Below are 21,152 nucleotides of genomic sequence, written 5' to 3'. Positions count from 1 at the left end.
ATTCTTCAGTGGAATATTACCTTTCACCAAAGGACTTTCTGTGGAGTATTAGTAAACTCCTATGGACCAGCTTGCTTCCTTCCTCCTCTTCTCATGAATATATTGCTTTATGTGAAAGCATATCTAAGTCATCTTTCTGTGCATATCAATTTCTGTAAATTCACAGATATATCAGTATATCTAGCATATTTTAGATAACACTTTAGAAAGGCACCTTTTCTGTTAATCAGGAAAATTTTTTGCATTCTTAGGTTAAAAATCCCTACAGTCTCCCCATCCCCACAACCATATGCACTTAAGATAATTTTCAGTAACCACAGTTATTAGTAAAAATTACTTCATATGTGCATTTCCTTTTCAGGATCCCCCCATGGCTGTAACCCTTGGACTTCGAATGGAGGAAATGATTTTTAATCTTGCTGATACACACTTATTTTTTAATGATTTAGAGGTAAGAATTTTAAAAGATAAGAACAGTTGTATCCAACTATTAAAACTCATACCTTTTCTAGATATATGCAGATAACCTCGAAAAAAACTTGGAAAGATAGAAATATAGCTCAAGAGAAAAGTGAAGTTTCTGTCAAGGGAGACATTGTGTATGCAAAATAAACAAAAGCTAAACTGTGTTCATGAAAGATATATATTTACTGGCATATACTGAGAAGAGAAATGTCTTCAAAAAGGAAGTCTTGCCTTTCTGTCCCATACAGTACACCCCTATCTGCTGCTGCTGGTCCAGTGTCTCAGCCACAATTCATTTTATCTTTGGAATCATCATTAGCTTTTCCAGATTATTAACCAGGATGCAATTTAGGTTAATGACTGCACAATAGTCACAGATCCTGCTCCTAGTGCTATCATGGATCATTAAATTTTATAGATAATCTGAAACCTAATTCTAGTCATTAGCATTCCCTATTTATTCCTCTTCTGGATAAAACCTTGTGAGACCTATTTATATAGTACTTCTGACCAGTTTGATTGCATTTATTTTCTCTTCCTAATTTATCTTTTCATTTCCAACCTTAAATGAAGAGAAAGTAAAAGCAGTAACAACAAACTGAAAGAACCCAAGAAAAATAGCCTCAGGATAGCTGAATAAGTACTGTAATAAGGTATATAATCTGAGTGCTAATGGTCTGAGTCATTAGGTATTTAGATGATGAAATTTGAAATAACATACTAGCATGGGCACTGGGAAGAGATTCACACAACTATACTGAGATAGACTTTTCTTTCTCTTTTTAAAATGATCCATTCAAATTGATTTTTTATCTCCTGGTTTCACAGTGAAATTAAAGTGTTTATCTATAATCACAGTATGAGTGAAGATGGAGATTATTATTACTGAATCTGCACCTTGTGTTTGACATTTCCACTAATTAGTTACCAACCTTTTGTAATAAATATGTTTATCATAAAATTTTTGTAGAGAAGACACTGTAAGGTCCATCAGCATAAAACTTGCATCTAAGTTTACCTGCTAAGTGGTAGAATTGGGATTTGAAACTTTGGAATCTACTGGGCTCCAAAACACGCACTCAGCCCCCATACTATGCTGAAATTAACAGATAGCTGAGAGGAAGATAATCCAAGTTAGTACAGTGTCTTAAATACATTTTTTTTTAATTGACAAGGTCTTAAACCCAGTTTTAAGGCATCTCAAGTAAAAGATATGTTGTTCAGCATATCCCATAAATGTATGGGCTGGAAATATGTGTAATAGCATTTTCTTTCTTATTCTTTCTTCATTGAGTCACTGTTTTTACTGGATAATAAAATTTTAAATTCTGTTTAGAGAGATTTTACTGTTTTCTTTAATAGTATGAAAGATCAGTATTCTTGGGCAAGTCTTCCAGTTTTAGATAAAAAGAAATAATAATCACCTCTCTAAAATCTGATATAAATTAACCTTGCTACTTATTTCTGTCTAATGTATAGAATGATTTTATATATACAGGATAATAGAAAACACACTTTAGGAACTTGAATTTTTTATACATATATGGTGATAACATATAACTTGCAGGTATTTCTGTTGGGTAAAATGGATGAGTCTCATTCTGAAAAAGAATTCTTAAAATTATTATTCCTCTCAAATCTATGAAACACACACACAAAAGAGAAGTTTAATGTGATTTTACCGAAGTTTATAGCTTTATTTCATTTCAATTATTATTTTTTACTAGACGTAAATGGAATCAATGACCCTTTAGGGTTTTTAGTGGTACTTTTGAAACCAGATGGAATAAATTTACCATCCAACTTCTAATAGAACACTAAAGTGAGAATTTGGAAGTAGTGTATGATGAATTTAAATATACCTTTAGCAGTTTTGACATGAATATTGGCATATCAGAAATATGTGGTTGGCTCTTGTGCTTTAAGAATTTTTATTTTGGATTAGATACTGTATAAACTATATCTTTAAAATACTCAGCAGGATCTCTGGTAGAAATAGTAAATGAGAAAATATTGGTATTGACTTTCTCTTCTCTGATTATAACTTTTTAGTTGTGCTTTAGAATGTGATAAAAATTCCATTCAAAACCACTAAAACTTAATATCCAACAATAACTTACTGAATCAAAGAAATAATTTCGTCTCTGCATATGAATTGATTGAGTTCTCAGACAGGAAACACACACACGTGTGCACACATCCAAGTGGCCCAGGGAAACTCACAGGCTTATACTAACCTAAGTGAGATAAACAAATACTGAAACTGACAAAATCTATAGCTTTCAAAATCATTCGGTCCCACTCCATATTTTGCTTATGTTTCCCGCCCCCCCCCCCCCGGCTTGGGCATTTAATCTCTGGGAATTCCTTTTTTTTAACCTAAAAATCTATGTGAGACAAACCCTTCAATAGAAACTGCAACATGTATAGTAGCAGATGCTCTCACAGAATTCCTTGAAAGATGCAAATTTAAATCCTCTTAATAGGAACTTCACTACATCTTTTCTAACTGTAGAGAAGGCAGATGCTCACTCTGCTGCCCATAAGAAGTGGATGCTGTCCATTTAAATAATATGCTATTTCAGTTAAAATAGCTTCCAGAAGAGAAGGCACCAAGTTTGGGCTCACAAAAGTGAGAGAAGACCTCTATGGATTATAACTGATAAAGATCAGTGACAACTTTGCAGTCACCTTCTAAGACTTTCTAAAATTAAAAAATTTAAGATTAGTGCCAGAATTATTCCAGATGTTCGCATTCTTACACTAAAGTTTGTTAAAGCCAAGGCATGAAACTCTTTTTAGTATTTTAGGTTTTAGTCAAAATAATTCTTGTAAAATTCCTCTGAGTGAATGCTAATTGAAGAACAATTATTTAGATTTTTCTAAAAATGTAAGTGATTGAAGTTCAGGTTTCTTTCACTGGACTGTAATCCTCAGGCACAGATCCAGAGTCAACAAGCATAGTTAACTAGGCATAAATTTAAAGAAAAGTTCCATTTGGAAAAACCTCAAACATAACTTCAAATATGGAACTCACGGTCCAATAAGTTTGATATACTGATGTCCTCAAGAGTAAAAAATAAATTTGAGGGCAAAATGTACAAATTAATCATGTGAGTTAATACTTGAAGTGTCAGAGGAATTTCTTTTAAAAATTAGATGAGAGAGTATTAGATAAAGAAATGACTCACAATTGCCAATGTAATTCATAAGAACCCCAATTTTTAATATCAATAACTTATGGTAAAATTGTGGAAATTGTTTACATGATGAAAGATTTCAGAACCTCAGTGGAATGAGCAACTTTGCATTTCCCATTTCAATGGTGGTTTAATTTGGTCTTCATACTTAACAGGAATGTAACCAACTCAAGAAATAATTCTTGTCATCTAGAACTGCTTTGCTACCTCGGTATTCTGCAAGAACTTTTATTTCCAACTTTTATATTTCCTGGTTACATCTCACCCTTTCCTTTAGAGCCCAATCTAACAGCTTTTATGGTTGGTGTGACACTTTTCCCTGAGAATTTTCTGGAAACCCAAAGCCTTCTTGGGTTAAAGTTTGAGCTGTGCTTTTTTCAACAAATACTCGGTCAAAATGGGAAAGAATCTTTTTAAAATGCCTGTCCTGCAGCCTCAGCCCACACTCTGTTCTTTGCTGTTTCCTTCACTCTTGATGTATCTTCTTATAGCCCTTACCATCTAGAATATTTTACATCACCATAAACTTATGTCAGAGCATTTAAATGATTGTGGTAATTCTGCCTTGAATTACATTTGTCTAGACATCTGCTATTTAGTCAACAAAGAATTGAGTGATTGCATTGTGCCAGATTGTGCTTTAAATGTGGGTTTATCCAGGTGATCCAAACAGCCCCCTCAGGGAGCTTCCAGTCAGATTAACTTTTGAGGTCCTCCCTTATCTGTGAATGTACTTATTAAAAAGTTACTGAACCCATAATTTATGTTCCTCATGTGAATCTTTAAGATTAATTTACCTGGATTTTCAAATTATGTACTAAAATTGTATTGATTGAGGTACTCACTAAGGTCCATATTTTAAAAGAAGCCTGAGCCAGCTAATTTATCCTCACACTGCAGCAGAATCTAATATACTCAGTGTAGAAGGCTGGAGATGAGATATTAAATGTTTCACTGTCAGATACTTCCAAGTCCTATAATAATTATAAATAGTAGCTGAAAAGTCTTTAGTATGGCATCTTATCTTCAAATGTAATGATTTTTTAGAATTGATTTTGAAAGATAAGAACTTAATATACATAGCCAGACTCTGTGAGTTTGACTGGAATATTTTGATGGGGGGAAAAATGAGGTCCGGAAGACTAAACCATACTTATTCTGAAAGGGAAAAGTGAAACTGAAGTCGCTCAGTCATGTCCGACTCTTTGCGACCCCTTGGACTGTAGCCTTCCAGCCTCCTCTGTCCATGGGATTTTCCAGGCAAGAATAGTGGAGTGGGTTGCTGTTTCCTTCTCCAGAGGATCTTCCCAACCCAGGATCAAACCCAGGTCTCCAGCACTGCAGGCAGACTCTTTACCGTCTGAGCCACCAGCGAAGTATTAGTAAATTCTCGGTGTTGAAATGCCTTAGCCAGATTCCACCTTTATATCGTGTACTACTTCACTGGAGCTTTGCAGATTATTTGAAGATAAGAAAGGAGTCTTAGAACAGCAAAGAATTGAATTTTTTTTCAAAAAGTCGCCATTTGAGTATGCTATAACAGGTCAATTATGTGGATGTATATACCTAAAGTCTATTTTCCTCTGAATTTGTAACACATTGGAGATGGTAAATCTTCATCATTTCCCTTTTACTTGCAGTATTCTTTTCAGCTTAGATTTAAAAACAAGCTATAAAAAGAAAAAAAAAAAAAAAACCACCAGCTTCTATGGTTATTAGCTTTTTGCTGTATTGAAAGACCAGGACTTTTAAAATAACGTCGCCATGGTTCTTTCGTGGTATCATTCACCCAGCAAAAAATCAGGGATTCATAGAAATCTCACAGAGCACCATAATCATCAAGACCCTCTGTTGCTGCTCAACATATAATGCATAATAGTAACCACTGGGGTTAGTGTTAGTCACGCAGGCGTGTCCGACTCTTTTCAATCCCATGGACTGCAGCCCACCAGGCTCCTCTGTTCACAGGATTTTCCAGGCAAGGATACTGGAGTGGTTTGCCATTTCTTTCTCCAGTGGATCTTCCAGATCCAGGGATCAAACCTGGGTCTCCTGCGCTGCAGGCAGATTCTTTAGTGACTGAGCTACCAGGGAACGCCATTGGGGTGTTCAGCCCAAATAAGCTTGAGTGTCTTCAGGTTAGCTTTGCTTTCATATTTATGTGTGCATAACAGAAATGACTGGAAGTGATCTCCAATGATTATCTTTGGGGTAGCAAAGAGTCGAACATGAGGATTAACGTAACATAATGGTGATTGTAAAGATTCTAAAGAATATTCCTTATATGTCATTTTAAGATTAAAATTAAGTTTTTATTTGTTCTAAAGAAACCCATATGCCCTGTTTCTTCAGGCTTTAAAGGCCCTTGTCTGGGTTTAGATCTTATAGGTTGGGAATAGTGCCATTTCCCAGGATGAGAGGGCGGGATGGGTGGGGAAATGCTGCCCCCTTCTGGCCGTAGCCTGATCAAGTGGAAAGAAGGAAAAAGCTTCAAACAATGGTGACTAGCCTCCTTTGAAAAACCTCTTCCCATGTTTTTAACAGGAGTGTGATCAAGTTCACATCGATGATGTTTCCTCCGATGACAATGGGCAGGACTTAAGGTAAGCCACGCCTTTCAGTATGCTCTTTCCTACAGAAATTCAGCTGTGAAGTTTTGCACATGTAATTATTTCTTTTATTTCTTTTTAATGTATTTTGGGTGTTGCAGTACCTACAGTTTTGCAACTGATGGCTTCCATGCAGCTGCAAGTAGTGCAAACCTTTGTTTGCCAACAGGTGTAAGAGGAGGGGTTGACTGGATGAGGAAGTTGGCTTTTCGTTACAGAAGAGTAAAAGAATTGTACAACACCTACAAGAACAACGTGGGAGGTATGTGTGGCTTTTAACATTTAATAAAGGTACTGCAGATAGAGGTACAATTTGAACTACAGTTCCAAGTTTTGTATTAAGGATGATCCTTCTGTGAAATAAATTACCAAGGACTCATGATGGGTGAGAGCAAGCCTGAATTTTTAGTTTCTTGGAGTTGGTGGGAAAAAATCTAACTGCACAATAAAGTATACAGCAACTGTCAGATGACTTGGGATTTCTTTGTGCCCAGATGTTTGGTCAAGATTAATAGCAGGACATTTGTTTGACCCTTCTTCAGCTGGGACACTCCCAGTGAAAACCAGACAGGGAACTGATGGAGGCCATGGAAAGAAGACCTATCTAAAGACAAGAGCCCCAGTCATTGAAACAGAGCTGCTAGCAGTCATTACCTTTCTGGAATCCTATCAGAAAGAAACACAAGCAGTGCTTTATGTTGTTCCAAAGACATCAACTAAATTTATCCTTTCAAAATTTGCATATAATCTGTCAATATATCTTTGCCATATATATCATGGTTTTTAAGAGTTCAGATGTTCTGTGGGTAGTAACTAAACCATTTTATACTCATTCATAAATTACAGGTAATATCAAAACATGTGATATCAAAACTAAGATCCTGGATGTGCTTCTTGGTATAATAAACCTTAATGATCTCTGTTATTAGGATCAGTTTTAGGTCACCAAAATCTTAGGGTGGGCAAATCCTAGGGATTAGTTATGAGGTCATTTAAGGTTCTTCTCCTAGGGCTTTTTGTTTCACTTTTTAAACAAAAAGAGTGATGATTGAGGAGTATAAAACAGAATCTAAAATTGAAGAAGACAGTTAAATATATTTGTGAATGCTCTACATGTGTATGTTTACATATATGTCATAGAATACAATATAATAAATAAAATTTTCGTCTGTAGTGTATATTACACCATACACGTCATGAGGGTGGGCTGTGTGTCTGTTGGCCTTGTATCCAGCGCCTCGCTAGCTTGAAGCACATAATAGACATTCAGTAGATATTCTGTAACTTCAGGAGAACAAAAACACGTAAAACCATGGATAATAATAATGTTAAAACCACAATGAAGCTTAGATATGGGTGTTCTTCATTTCCAAGTGAGAAACAGGCTATTGCAGTCTACTGACTTGGCCAGCAGTTTAGGCAGACAACTCAGAAACGCAGGTTTCCTAATTCACTCTGACATTCTATGCAAGACATTTTTTGCAAAACCAAATAAATAGATATACTGTTTAAGAGCAATTGAGAGTAATAAGTTCAATTTTAAAATAAATGTCCCTTTGGGAAATTTGAATTAACTTTTCTCATTAAAGCATGTCATTATTTCCCTCTTAAAGGGTATTATTCAGTTCAGTCACTCAGTCGTGTCCGACTCTTTGTGACCTCATGAACCACAGCACGCCAGGCCTCCCTGTCCATCACCAACTCCTGGAGTTTACCCAAGCTCATTGAGTTTACCCAAATCCATTGAGTCGGTGATGCCATCCAACCATCTCATCCTCTGTCGTCCCCTCCTCCTCCTGCCCTCAATCTTTATTATTATTAAAATTATATAAAAATTAACAAGCTTGCTGGTAAATAATCTTATAGCTGAAGAAGTTTAAACAATGAGGTATGAGTCCATTTTGTGATATGTTAGCATCTCTTTATTGGAATAAAGACAAATGAGATTTGGTAGAAACTAGAAATTTTGATTTTAAAAATATCCACCTTAATATCCACCTATATATATGTACTCAGTATTCTGAAATAGGATTTAAATAAGAAACTCTATTATTTAGTCAATTTACATGTTCTTATTTTATGATGAAAGCAAGAGCTTTCTCTATAAAATTAGCATAACTATTTCTTTTCTTGTCTTAATACCATTCTAACGTTCAGCCATCAACTGTAGCTCTGTCACAGGCTTTAGGATTTTCAAGTTCTCAACTCCTTTTAACAAAGCAAAGTATTTCTATTAGCTTCAGCATTAATATTAGAAACAAATTCTAAAAAATTCTAAAGCTACATGTGGTAATGCCATTATTATTTCAAAGTGGTAATAGCTGTGATTTTTAAGAAAGTGAGCATTTTCTGACGGTCACGGTCTTTGGGTTTCATATCTCTAGGCTGGTAGACCCTCATTTCCCCACTAGACCTATTCTGTCGGTCTACTGGAGTGGGACCCGGGCAGGGGAGCTGTCAGGGGCCCTCCGGTGACTGGCATCGTCCGTGCCAGATTCTGGGATCAGTGAAGGCAGAGACTATGACCCTCCCTCCTCTGTTATATCCCTAGTTTTTAACCCAGACTGTTTGTTACATGTAGAAGTTGTTCAGTTTGTGGACTGAATGAATGGATAATCAATTCTGACATGAAAGATCAGAGTTGATATAAGTCTCTGTTTTTGATATAGGTGGGAATAAAAATTATCCATAGTAGACAGAAGGGAGACGAGGCGAGGCATCCCTGCAAAACGTTGATCTCCTGACTCTGCCCTGCTTTTCTGTGTTGCAGGACTTCTTGGCCCCGCCAAGAGAGATGCGTGGCTGCAGCTGAGGGCTGAGATCGAAGGTCTGACAGACTCCTGGCTGACAAATGCACTTAAATCTTTATCAATTATTAGTACGAGGTAAGCCGCATTGTTGCGGTTTCTGTATTATTGTATTGAAGATGTCCTTCTAGTAGTCTAGCATGTATCAAAATGTTTTAATTCGCAGACTTGTTTTAGAGGTTGAAGGGACCTAACACTTCTGTGTGTGTGTGTGTGTGTGTGTGTGTGTGTGTGTGTGTGTGTGTGTGGTGGGATGGTGTATGGAGAATGGGGATTGCTGCTTTTTATCCATTCCTCCTCATAACCCTTGATAAATCCCATGGGAATGTCATTTGACTTCCAAATTTTTTTAAAAAACACTCTGTTGGTGGCAAAATGCAGAAGATGGTGGCAAAAATACACATTGTTTATATAATCTGTGCATGTTTTTAAGTCTTTTAAGCCGCTATAGATAATGCACATAATTCGAACACATCCAAAAAAGCAACAGAAAGCTCCTAAATAACTTGTAACCTTTGTGTTGTTTGAACAGAACAGTGAAATGCTGACTTTTGTTAGTGTAGATAGCAGAATTGAGTAGACATAATGAGTTACATACCATGTGCCATAAATACTAATGAATAAAATAATATAAATCTGGAACATGATATCTAAATAGGGTGGGAAAGAATCTTTGTTCTGTCCTATTCCTTAGTTTTATTTCTGAATTAGAGGAATAAATAAAATTATGCTTAGCAAATGTGTGGAGGAATAAATAAAATTATGCTTAGCAAGTGTGCTTGGCAAAACAAAATTCAGAGAAGAGCTAATATTTGGACTGGTTGAGTTAAGATTCAGAGAAACCTTAACAAAGTGGAAGGAGAGTCTAGCATTCAGAACACAGAAGTGGACAGATGTGCCCCCAGCCCTGCTCGAGACGTTGAGCCGTGTGCCATGACCAGCCACTGCATTGAGAGCAGGGAGGCTAAGCGGAAAGGGAGGGGCAGCAGGTTCCTGGGTCAGGGTAGAAGCAGAACCGAGAACATCGCTCAGTTTGGGGCACCTCATTCCAACGGGGACTGTGGCATATCTGAAACACTTTGTGTCCAACAAAGAGGCCAGACGTGTTTAGGCTGTGGAAACTACATACAAGGAACAGTCAGAGGGAGAGATCAAGGAGTTTCGTCTGAAGAAGAGTCATGAGTGGGCAAGGTTACTGATGTCAACTGCTTGAGATGTGGAGCGGGAAGCAAATTACATTTCTCTCTGCATCTATGAAGGAGAGAGTTGGTCCCAATGAGTAGGAATCCTAGGAAGGGAGCTTCTGGCTCCATGGAGGAAGAATTGTCTAACAATTAAAGCTGTTTTTAAGATGGGATTTGCTGCCTTGTGATCTCTGGGACAGTGACCTGGAAACCAAAAGTTAAGGAGGCTGGGATGTGAGGACTGCAGCCTGAAATCCTGTGTAAAATGCAGTAGAATGTGCTGTCATTGTTTTTAAAGAAGTCTCCTAGATAGTTAAAACAAAGGTTATTACGCTGTTGTTTAGATTATCTTTGTGTTACCCAAAGTATATATAAATTATTTTTAAATACATGGGTATATTATATAAGTAAATGTATGCATATGAAACATAAATGTATATAAGTAAATAAATACATGAATATCAAGGAAAGGAAGGGGAAAAAGAAGTCATCACGCAATGACGGTTTTGAAATTTGTCATGAAATTTGTCACGTAATCCACATCCTCATTTTATTGGTAAATTTCACAACATATATCAGAAAAGCAGATGTTGATGCCAATCGTTGCTGAATTATGTATCAGAGCAAAGGCGTGCATATTTCCCTTCACTGCATTTTGGGATCTATTCCCAGCATCTGGCATCGTGCCGACTAGGTGCTAGGCACCATGAACAACCGTTGAACATTGAAAGGTTGGGTTATCAGTGGGGGTTTATTGTGGGGTTGAAAGATTGCAGAGGTAATTTAAAATCTGCACTCATAGAAGTTATTATTAGAAAACAAATATGCCAATTTCCTCCCCATCTTAGGAGTAACTGCGTAAATGTCTTGGTAACAACAACCCAGCTGATCCCAGCGCTGGCGAAGGTTCTGCTCTATAGTTTAGGAGGTGCTTTTCCCATTGAGAATATTTACAGTGCAACTAAAATAGGTAAGAGAGTTATTTCTAACTGTGTGAAGTATGTTCAGATCTGTGTTTGGGGGATTTTCTTAATGTGTGTCTTCGCATGATTCCCTCTTTCATCCATTTTGCTATTAGAATATCAAACAAATTTGGTAGAGCTCAAGTAACAAAGTTCTCTGCAACTGTTTAAGCTTGTGTAAATTTTATGAAAGCTGTTGCCTATGAATTTCTGAACTCTGTATCTGACTCTTTATATATACATTTATATTATTTATTTGTATTCATTATGGCACACGTTATTTAAATAATATATAGTATCTTTTGCCATAGAGTTTAATATTTTAATAAATATGATATGTGGTATTATATCCTTGCATATTCAGTAATCTAGATCTAAGATAAAAATACCATTTTAGCATTATATGGGAGTATCAGATGAATTAAACTAGTATCCTTAATTCAAGAGAGAAAAAGTTTCATGAATCAGAAAACACATTTGGAACATCCGCAGCATGTGAATGGCTGAAAATACACATTTCCCAAAACGTTCGGTAGCAATCAAAGAACTACCACCTTGTTTATTTAGATCACAGCTATCTATGGAGCCATCTTTGACTTTAAGTGCCTTTCACAGGCGCTGAGACTTCTAATAAACTTTCAGAAACAAAACCTCATCAACTTCTGCCATCTTGAAAGAGTTAAAAGAAAACAACTCATGTATTCTGTTGTCTGTCAAGGAAATGCCTGGGGAAATAGATGGGTTGTATAATGTGCCTTGAAGGTCAACAAACTTGGGCTTTGGCAGCTTGACAAGAGTTCAGAATCCTAAAATCCCCGACCAAAAATAACCTCCCTGGGCCTTGCACAGTTCTGATATTGGCACAGGCAGAAAGAGCCCCCAGCTGCAGCTGTCTGGGGAGTATAGTTAAAGAGGGCCAAGCTTTCATAAATTCCTGGTTGTCCTGAGCATTACAATTCAGAGCCCTGATACAAATCCCATTCATTTTTTTGTTGTTTGTTTGTTTTTTAACACTTATCTTAATCCAATCATTGTTTCTCTTTTTTATTTTTTTAATTATGAAAACATTTACAGGAGATTTGGAAAATACAAAACAAAGTTATATATGTTAATAGTTCCACTATATATTATAACTTTTTAAGTAGATGAATTAAGATTTTTTAGTTGGAGTTTCAATATAAAACTCTCAAAAATTGATAGCATGAGTATACAGACAAGTAGAAGGATATAGTAGACCTGAGAAGTACCATGAGCCAGTTCAACATAAATAAGATTTATACAATTTTTCATATAATAATAAGATACAAATTCTATTCAAGTTCCCATAGACTATAAACTCGGAGACACTGGAATATATCCAAGGACATAAAATAAGTTGCAAAAACTTCATGGTCTAAGGGTATTGAAATCATACACCATTCATTTTTATATAAATGTGTATATTTATGCTAGCAGGATTACTACATGGAACCTGATTTTGCTTTTTGACACAGTTTTTTTTTTCATTTATTTTTATTAGTTGGAGGCTAATTACTTTATAATATTGTAGTGGTTTTTGTCATACATTGACATGAATCAGCCATGGATTTACATGTATTTTATACAGATGTAAACATCTCCTCTAGTAAGGTCAACAGTCTTTCTTATTAAATAAGACTAAGTTGTTCCTTATACTTAATATGAAAAAAAATTTTTATTTTTCCCTTTAAGTCAGTACTTTTTGGAGTTTTGAACTGTAAGAGTAAGAAAAAAAAAATTCAGAGGTAGCTATGACTGCATGAACATACTGAGAAATTCAAAACATAATGCTAGTGTTTTAAAAACAAAGAGCATGTAGAAATTCATGATGTTATTCCCATAGTGCAGTCAGAGGATGCCACTGTCCCCAGGACTGTGGCCCAGACAGCACCCTTAGTACAATTAATCTGAGCAAACTAGGTTCCAGCCACTTGAAGAAAGGAGTTGTTTTATCAAGGTAAACCCATATCTTAGTATTTCCTCTTTCTTTCTAGGTGAACTTTCAATATTTCACAGTAATATTTTTAGCTGATTTGTCTATACTACTGAAGACAAACTAGATAAAATTGATACATAGTTATACAAATAAATGTAAAAATGAATAGTTGCTTGTAAAGCTGTTCCTGTATTCTTCAGGTAGAACGAAAGATACAAACAGGTTTCTTTGGGTCAGATGCTTAACCTTTCTGACATTTTTTGGAGTGTGGGACACATTTGTTTAATAATCAGTCTCAAGTAAAAATTTAGGATATTCAACCATATTTGTTGATTTCATAGCCCAGAGTTTGCAAGCTAGTTTAAGTGATATATGTTCAAGAGAAAGGAACTTGACACTTTATGAATCTTTAAGTTAATGGTTCTGATGGCTGGAAGAATAAGCAGTGCATTGTTTTTTCAGGCAAGGAAAGCTGTTTTGAGCGTATAGTGTCCAGATTTGGCACTAACATAACTTATGTTGTGATTGGAGATGGCCGAGATGAGGAGCATGCCGCTAACCAGGTAACTTCACTCTGAACTTTATCTTGTTTATCTTCCAGGAAAAGAAAGTTGCTTTGAACGAATAATGCAAAGGTTTGGCAGAAAAGTAGTATATGTTGTAATTGGGGATGGTGTAGAAGAAGAACAGGCAGCAAAAAAGGTAACCTGTTTCAAACAATGTTGGTGTGATACTTCTAATGCAAGCTTTTTTGTTTGCATTCCTGTAGTTTGGCCCAAGGGCAGCTTGACAAATGATTTAAATTTATAGATGCAAAGCAGTAAGAGCATGAGAAGGTCAATACTTACATTCAAATAAACCATTTGGAGTCTAGCATTTTTTTTTTTTGCCTGAAACTTCACAGGAAATGTAGGAACATTTAGTTATATTTATCTGTGTGTATGTTTATGTGTGTGTGTGTGTGTGTGTAATACACACAGATATAAGAAAGATGGGGCACAAATAACCATTTTGAGCACATGAAATTCAACAAGATTAAAGATGCTTAACAAGCTCCATAGAAATCTATGTAAGTGGCTCAGTTCTTGCCCTTTGCCCATCCAGCCTCTGTGCTGTGAGTACCTCGTCGCAATTGTGCCTCGTGATGATAAATGCTGATGATAGCTTTAATAGCTGAAGAAAAAACTCTTGCCAGAGAATTTAATAAATACTGTTGGAATGGGATATAGTATTCAAATCCTTTGGCGCCAACTTACTGTAGAGACTTAAAGGCAATGTACCTTTCATGTACATCTTGTTGAAGAGTATTACCTTTCTGGTAAATCCTTGCTACTTTCATGAAGCCAAGCAGCTGGCTTTGAATATGTTCAGAAGACCTCATAGACCCTAGGTATTTAAATCAGCCTTTTCATCTGACCCATATTTCTAGAGAATCAGGGAAGTTAAAAAACCTTCAATGGTTGGTCCAGCATCAACCATATCATTGGCTTGGCCCCAGATACCAGACAGTAAGTTAACCCAACGTTGAGATCTGCTGCTTTCTTCACTGATTGATGGCAAAATGTCATCTAGAGAGGATTAAACTGATGTAATTTATAAAACAGAGCAAAATGATGAATAAGTATTATTAAACAATGACATATCAGCGTATATTGTTTTCCATAGGAAAAAATATTATCCTTATTCTCCTGAAGAGATTTTATAGCATCATCTTAAAAAAACCTTAACTGGACTCTTGCATGTGCTTGAGTGTTTATCTGATTTCTGTCCCCCACCACCCATACCCCCCTCCCCCGAAAACCTAATATAAACAGTGTCCTAGAAAAGTTTATAGTGATATTCAAAAGTTAATAGAAATGATGTATGATTGTAATCAATTCAAATCAAGCAAAATGGAGACAAAAGAAAGAGCTTCCACTTTAGAAGGTTTGGTGACACTCTGGAAACCATACTTGAAATACTCCATGATTTCCCATAACGTGAAGAAAGTTGTTTTAGTCTCAGCCTCCCACAGAGTCCCTCCTCTCCTCGGTCCTAATTAGTGGTGTCAATGACCCAAGACAACACACTGGCCCCAAGGACGTTCTGTATGAGGTCAGGGACGCAGTCTCAAGAAATACAATTTCCCAGCTGACGACCGCTTGAAATCCTTTGGGTCACACACAGTTGAAATATCTTCTGGAGTTTGTCAGTGCCCTGAGTCCCTGTTGTTTTAATTTTTCATATTAACACCGTAATTACACCTAACAAAGAACAGCCAACGCAGCCACCATGGCAAGCGTTTTGCATATCTTTTAACCTATGTGAAATTCACATATATCTAGGTCAGAGCTGATAAAATTCACTTTTCCAAAATAGGATATGCCTTTGAAAATTAAAACTTATAAAGTCTACCCCACTTATACATAGCATGAAAACTAGACTTGGTATACCAGTTGTTACACCTTCAGCTTTAAACCCACAGCTTCAGGGGAAAAAGGCATGACTCCAATGGATAAGAACCTTGGTTAGAATGCTGTTTCCAAATGGTTGTGTATGTCAGTACAGTTTTGGTGATGGTGAAGGCTTATAATTCTGTTTTGAAACACAGGTGGCTGGTTTCTCTAGTATCCAGAATGCATGCTTTTCTTGGGATGTAGCTGTAATCGCATGTGCAAAAATATAAAGTACTATTTTGTTACTACAAATATATCTGAGCTGAATTTTTTTTAAAAAGTTACTTCTAGGTGAATTTCATGCATTAATTTGACCCAAAAGTATAGGGGTTTTTTTTTTTTTTTTGTAAATTTAAGAAGAATTTCAAAGTTTACAACTGAACTCCACTATAGAAACATGTGGTATGACCCATATTTATCATTTTAAATTTTGTGAGAGTTGCATTTAAAAAAAAAAGTTAAAAAGACAGGTAGAATTAATTCTGCTGCTGCTGCTCCTAAATCGCTTCAATCATGTCTGACTCTGTGTGACCCTATGGATTGTACCCTACCAGTCTCCTCTGTCCATGGCATTCTCCAGGCGAGAATACTGGAGTGGGTTCTCATGCCCTTCTCCAGTGGATCTTCCCAACCCAGGAACCGAACCTGTGTCTCTTATGTCTCCTGCATTGGCAGGTGGGTTCTTTACCACTCGCGCCCTCTGCGAAGCCCACTAGAATTAATTCTGGTAATACTTTAGTATACCCATATACTCAAAATATTATTGTCTAAATACCTAATAAGTATAAAAGCTATTCATGTGATGTTTACATTTTTTAAAAGTTCCAAGGCTTTGAAGTTCAGTATATATTTTGAACTGGACTTGCCACATTTCAAGTTCTCACTCAATAGCCATGTTGGACTAATGGCTACCATATTGGACAGTAAAAACTATAGGACAATAGTAATTATTGTTTTAATTATACTTTTTATAATACTTTTTATAATGAAGTGTTTTTACCATATTATATGTATAATACATATATTTCTATTATACACATGAATATATATTCTATAAGATGTCATCAGCCTGAAGTTATAAATTAAGTTTTGCTTTTGTTCATTGCTATAGTGCAGTATTTCTTTTTTTCATTAAATCATCCATGATGAAGTACTTTTAGACATTTTTCCTTAATTGCAACCCTTCATGTAATTTTACCACACATATACCATATACTGGTATACCTTTGGAGAGCCACAAACCACTGTAATATTCAAGAGTGTTTTCCGCACACGAACTCATTGCTGTCCCCTTCGGGGAGTGATATCTCCCACCTTGAGCATGTGCTGTGTCTCAGTCCTATACCAAGGAAATAAATCAGGTCAACTCTGCTGACTTAAGTTATGATTTGCTCCAGACAAGTAAGAAACATGATCATCCCCACATTTTTTCCTGTCTTATACAGTCCACTTTCAGGTTATTTCTTATGTAGGAAGGAATTCACCCTCTTCCTCTCAAATGACAATAAGCCTTGGATTTAGGAAGCTTATCATTTTTTCACTTTGTTTCTGAGAGATAGACCTTAAGGAGTGACGTAGGTAAAATTTGTTCTCCTCCAGCCACAGAGGAGCTCAGCTTGCATTTCTGGGTGCTGATATTGGTAATGCTACTTTCCAAAATGAATATTAACTTAAGAAGCCTCATTACTTTCTTTTATTATCGCTAAAATTCAGTTCAGATCTATTTCTCTAGTATTGTGACAATACCACATCGATGCTACCAAGCCTTCGAATATGATCATTCCTCCTTTCAACTCCCTCCCTTGAACTTGGGTGAACTGCCCATCCTTGTGTGGACCACTGCTTCACTGAGATAATAGTTATGATCTCTCTCCATCCCTCCCCCTTCTCTCTCCCATCCCTCCTTCTCTTAACCACACAGCACAATATGCCTTTTTGGAGGATATCAAGTCACTCAGACCTCTTGGCGCTACATCAAGCACTGGAATTAGAGTATTTGTAACTGTTCTCCACCTGGAGATCCGTTGGTTTTTGTTTTTGTTTTTTTTTTTTTTATATTTCAAGTACACTGAATTTTTATGTGTGATTCAATGCCTCTGGCTTTACACATATAAATTGTCTTAAAGGATGAAATCATATTTGGAATGAGAATTCCAGAATGAAGAATTCAGATTGCTGAATGAAATTAAACTTTAGTGCTACAGAAAGGACGCTCTATGGTCTTATATTTACAACACTTTAATGGTTTAAAAAAAAAATTCTGTGGAGGTTGCTGGTACCCACCGAAGGAGTCCTAACTGGAATGAACAACTTTAGCAAAGAACTCACCCTGGCAAAGCACCAACACAGGCTTCGTCTGACAAGGTTCAACAACATTCCTCAAAATGGGAGATCTTCTTAGCCCTGAGGTTTGAATCTGACTTTAACCTACCTAGCCCAGAAAATCTGAATTGGAATGCACTCAGACTGTGTAAGGACAATCCTATCTAGACCTGTAATTTGTGTAAATTATTGATGAGAATAATTTACTGTGACTTTATTAGCAGCTGACTTTGAAAATGGATGCAATTTTTCCTTCATTTGTCGGGGAGGGCCTTGGGAGGGGAAAGGGGAATCTAATCATGTCTGTTTTTTTAAGTTTGGCAAACAGAATGTTCATACTGATGTGTTGTGCCTTAAAGACAAGACAGCGTTTGTGTGTTACAATGTAACTTTGGTTAAAATCTCTGTAGATAATGAAAAACAAAAACCTTTGTGATCGTTTTTTCAGATGACCAAATTTAAAATTCAAGCTATCAGAGCTTAATAATGCCTCAGCAAGAAGCTGAGCATTTGTTGCAATAAGAAAATGATAATAATAATAAAGGAAAGCTTGTGTTTTATTTGGGTTCTTAATAATTCCAATAATTGATTGAGGCAACTATTTATGCATCCAACCAGAAGCAGAAGGTTTGGGAAAGACTGTGGGACCTTTACTTAGAAAGTGAAATGTATGTTGAAGCCTCGAGTACCCTTTCTACAGTTTTACTGAAGAAAACTAAAAGCCATATTCATGATGACCTATACAATTTGGAATTTGACTTTTTGATATATGTAAGTTGTGTAGAAGAAGATATTCAGATGAAAATCATAGGCAAATATCACCCAAACTTTCTTAGACTATGCATGAACATGGCTTAAAATTCACATTGGGTGAACAGGGCTTAAAATAAAGCTAAGTGCATTTATTTCCAATGCCATTGCAAAAATGAAATGTCATCAGTAGTGGAAGGCAAATTCCCCAGACAGTTTCTAAGGAGAGAAGAGAATCAATGAAAATTTTTCCTAGCCTAACATCATAAAATAAATTTACAAATGAGCCAGATCTTGGCAGCATTACTAAAATTAAACAGTGAAATGGTATCTGGTTCTCTGTCTTGACACATTCATCCAGTTTCTCTCCATTACAGACCTGTATATCTTAGTTTCTGCCTGTACCGTTACTGCACAATGGATTTCATTCATTGCAAGGAGAGCCTGTCATCGTTGAGTTTGCATGGTTTTTTTTTTTCTTCTTGGTGTGTAACCCATGTTAGGAACACGATACAGGTTCTCCTGTCATTTTGTATGACCTGATTTCCCTTGTGGAAATTTAAGACTTCAAGATCTAGGAGTGTTTTAATGGTGTCTACACCTGCAGTTCTGTGTTTAAAATGTCACAATGTGGAACCTGCCATCCAGCTCCTAACCTGTGCTCCTAACGGGAAGCTGGTCCTTGATAATTCATCATCTGAGGCTTCTGTGGCTCCCAAAAGATTGGTGCTTTGTCCATTGATCACAACATTCAGTATGGAAGTGCGATTTTGTTTTTCAGGCTATAAATCTGTATTTCTTTTTTGTACGCTAAGGCCATGTTTGTATCAGGCAAAAAGAGACTAAAATCATGTTCTGCAGATATTAACATTGTGGTTTCATCACATACACACCTTAATCTTTAAATTCTGTAGCTTATGGCTACCTCTGCAACCAAATAATGTTGCAGACAGATTAAGGACAAATACATAATATTAATAAATCTTACATTTCTATTGACCTTTAGCTTGAAAATGGTAGTTTAAAAAATTAAGAGCTGCATTGATTATCAATACGTAATTCTATTTTGTGCACTAAAACCTTAAATGTTTATTACTGTGAACAAATCAAAGTTATCTTTACTATATAACCAGGTTCTTTAATAGAATTTTGGCATTATGTCAAAAGTTTTCACTCTTTTTCTTATTGAACAAGCAAGACTTCTTACACTGCTAACCCTGCAGATACAGAAAGGAACATTGCTCTACAGGGCGAAGAGAAGGGTCGCTGACTGCATCAGCAGTGCTGTTTCTTACAAACCTCTTCTCTGATAATGACATGTCCAGAAGAGACTGCCAGCCTAAAACCTAAATGCTGGATTGTTGGACAACTGCTCGGCAGACCCCGCCATGGTACAGGCCAGTGAGCCTCCGTCACAATTTGTTCTGCGACTTTAAGCATGCTCAAACTACAGTGTTTCTCTCCCCCACTTAGGAACTCAAGAGCCTCTTCCTTTCTCACCTGAAAAGCATAAAATAAACCAACCAACCAACAAAAAACACCCCCTATGGCAGTTTCCACATTCTGTTGACATTTAGAAGATTGTGCCTTATTATAAACCAATTTGAAAAGTGTTCTGTCTCAGACATGGGTTTTTGGTTCCTACATGTACAAACTTGGGCTCTCACCAAGATAGGTAACCACCTCGTGTTGCACCTGAAAAGTAGTAAAATGGGTGGCCTGACTATAGTAATGTCATAGACGAGATTAAGTTACTATGCCCTGCAAAGATTTGTGAATCAAATTCAGAGGCAAAAAGAATATTTTAGTATCATGCAGTTTGCGCACAAGCAGTAGATATAACACTCTAAAAATGTTTTTTCCTTAGTCTCTGGTGAACTGATTCAAAATAGTGTCAACAGCATGCTGCAGTATGGAGGTTTTGGGTTTTTTTTTAACGCACATTTGTTTATGACAAGCCTACATTCTCAGTGAATATGGCATTTAGTATTTCTTTTAAAAACAAATAAGCATCTTGAGCCAAAGTTGCATTTTGACTCCCAACTATAGCATATGGAAATCTAACAAAGAAGAGGGTTTCTGTTATGTATTAGTAAAATATAGATTATTGGGGCCTACATAATTTAAAGAAATGTAAATTAATATTAAAAGCTTGTAAAAATATGTACATCTTTACTATTTCTCAATAAATACCTTTGGAAATGTTTTCATTTTCTTCACCCTCCATGTGGTTGAGTTTCTCTTGTGTGTATTTAGCTCAACTCTAAATAATCTGAAATTTGTATTTAGGTTCCTTGCTGTGTTCTTACCTTCCCTTGGTTGTGCCTAAATTTCCATTTGCAGTTAAAGCAAGCTGAGATGCAACACAGTAAAATGTCACTAATGAAGACTGGTGTACTAAAAGACGTGAGCATGGTTTTTTACATACACACGGCTAAATCATGTCTGATTCTTTGTGACCCCA

At 36.3% G+C, this 21,152-nt stretch overlaps 1 protein-coding gene across 11 annotated transcripts in view; it reads left to right on the top strand.

Annotated features, from left to right (window-relative positions):
- Positions 1–20,912, top strand: part of EYA4 (EYA transcriptional coactivator and phosphatase 4) — a 299,810-nt gene extending 278,898 nt beyond the window's left edge. For 7 of the 11 annotated variants that reach the window (XM_065931318.1, XM_065931326.1, XM_065931323.1 and 4 more), the window contains 7 exons: positions 362–451; positions 6,210–6,268; positions 6,376–6,536; positions 9,045–9,159; positions 11,114–11,235; positions 13,783–13,883; positions 17,538–20,912. In XM_065931318.1, the coding sequence (XP_065787390.1) occupies positions 362–451; positions 6,210–6,268; positions 6,376–6,536; positions 9,045–9,159; positions 11,114–11,235; positions 13,783–13,883; positions 17,538–17,618 (729 nt within the window). In that variant the 3' untranslated portion in view covers positions 17,619–20,912. Of the gene's footprint in view, positions 1–361; positions 452–6,209; positions 6,269–6,375; positions 6,537–9,044; positions 9,160–11,113; positions 11,236–13,643; positions 13,745–13,782; positions 13,884–17,537 lie in introns of all 11 variants that reach the window. The other 4 variants (XM_065931327.1, XM_065931325.1, XM_065931321.1 and 1 more) reach the window with 1 other exon arrangement.
- The last annotated feature ends 240 nt before the right edge of the window (positions 20,913–21,152 follow it).

This window comes from Muntiacus reevesi, chromosome 3, assembly GCF_963930625.1.
Source record: "Muntiacus reevesi chromosome 3, mMunRee1.1, whole genome shotgun sequence".
NCBI classification, from domain to species: domain Eukaryota; kingdom Metazoa; phylum Chordata; class Mammalia; order Artiodactyla; family Cervidae; genus Muntiacus; species Muntiacus reevesi.
The sequence above is the reverse complement of the archived record's forward strand: the minus strand, read 5'-3'. Positions and strand labels throughout refer to the sequence as shown.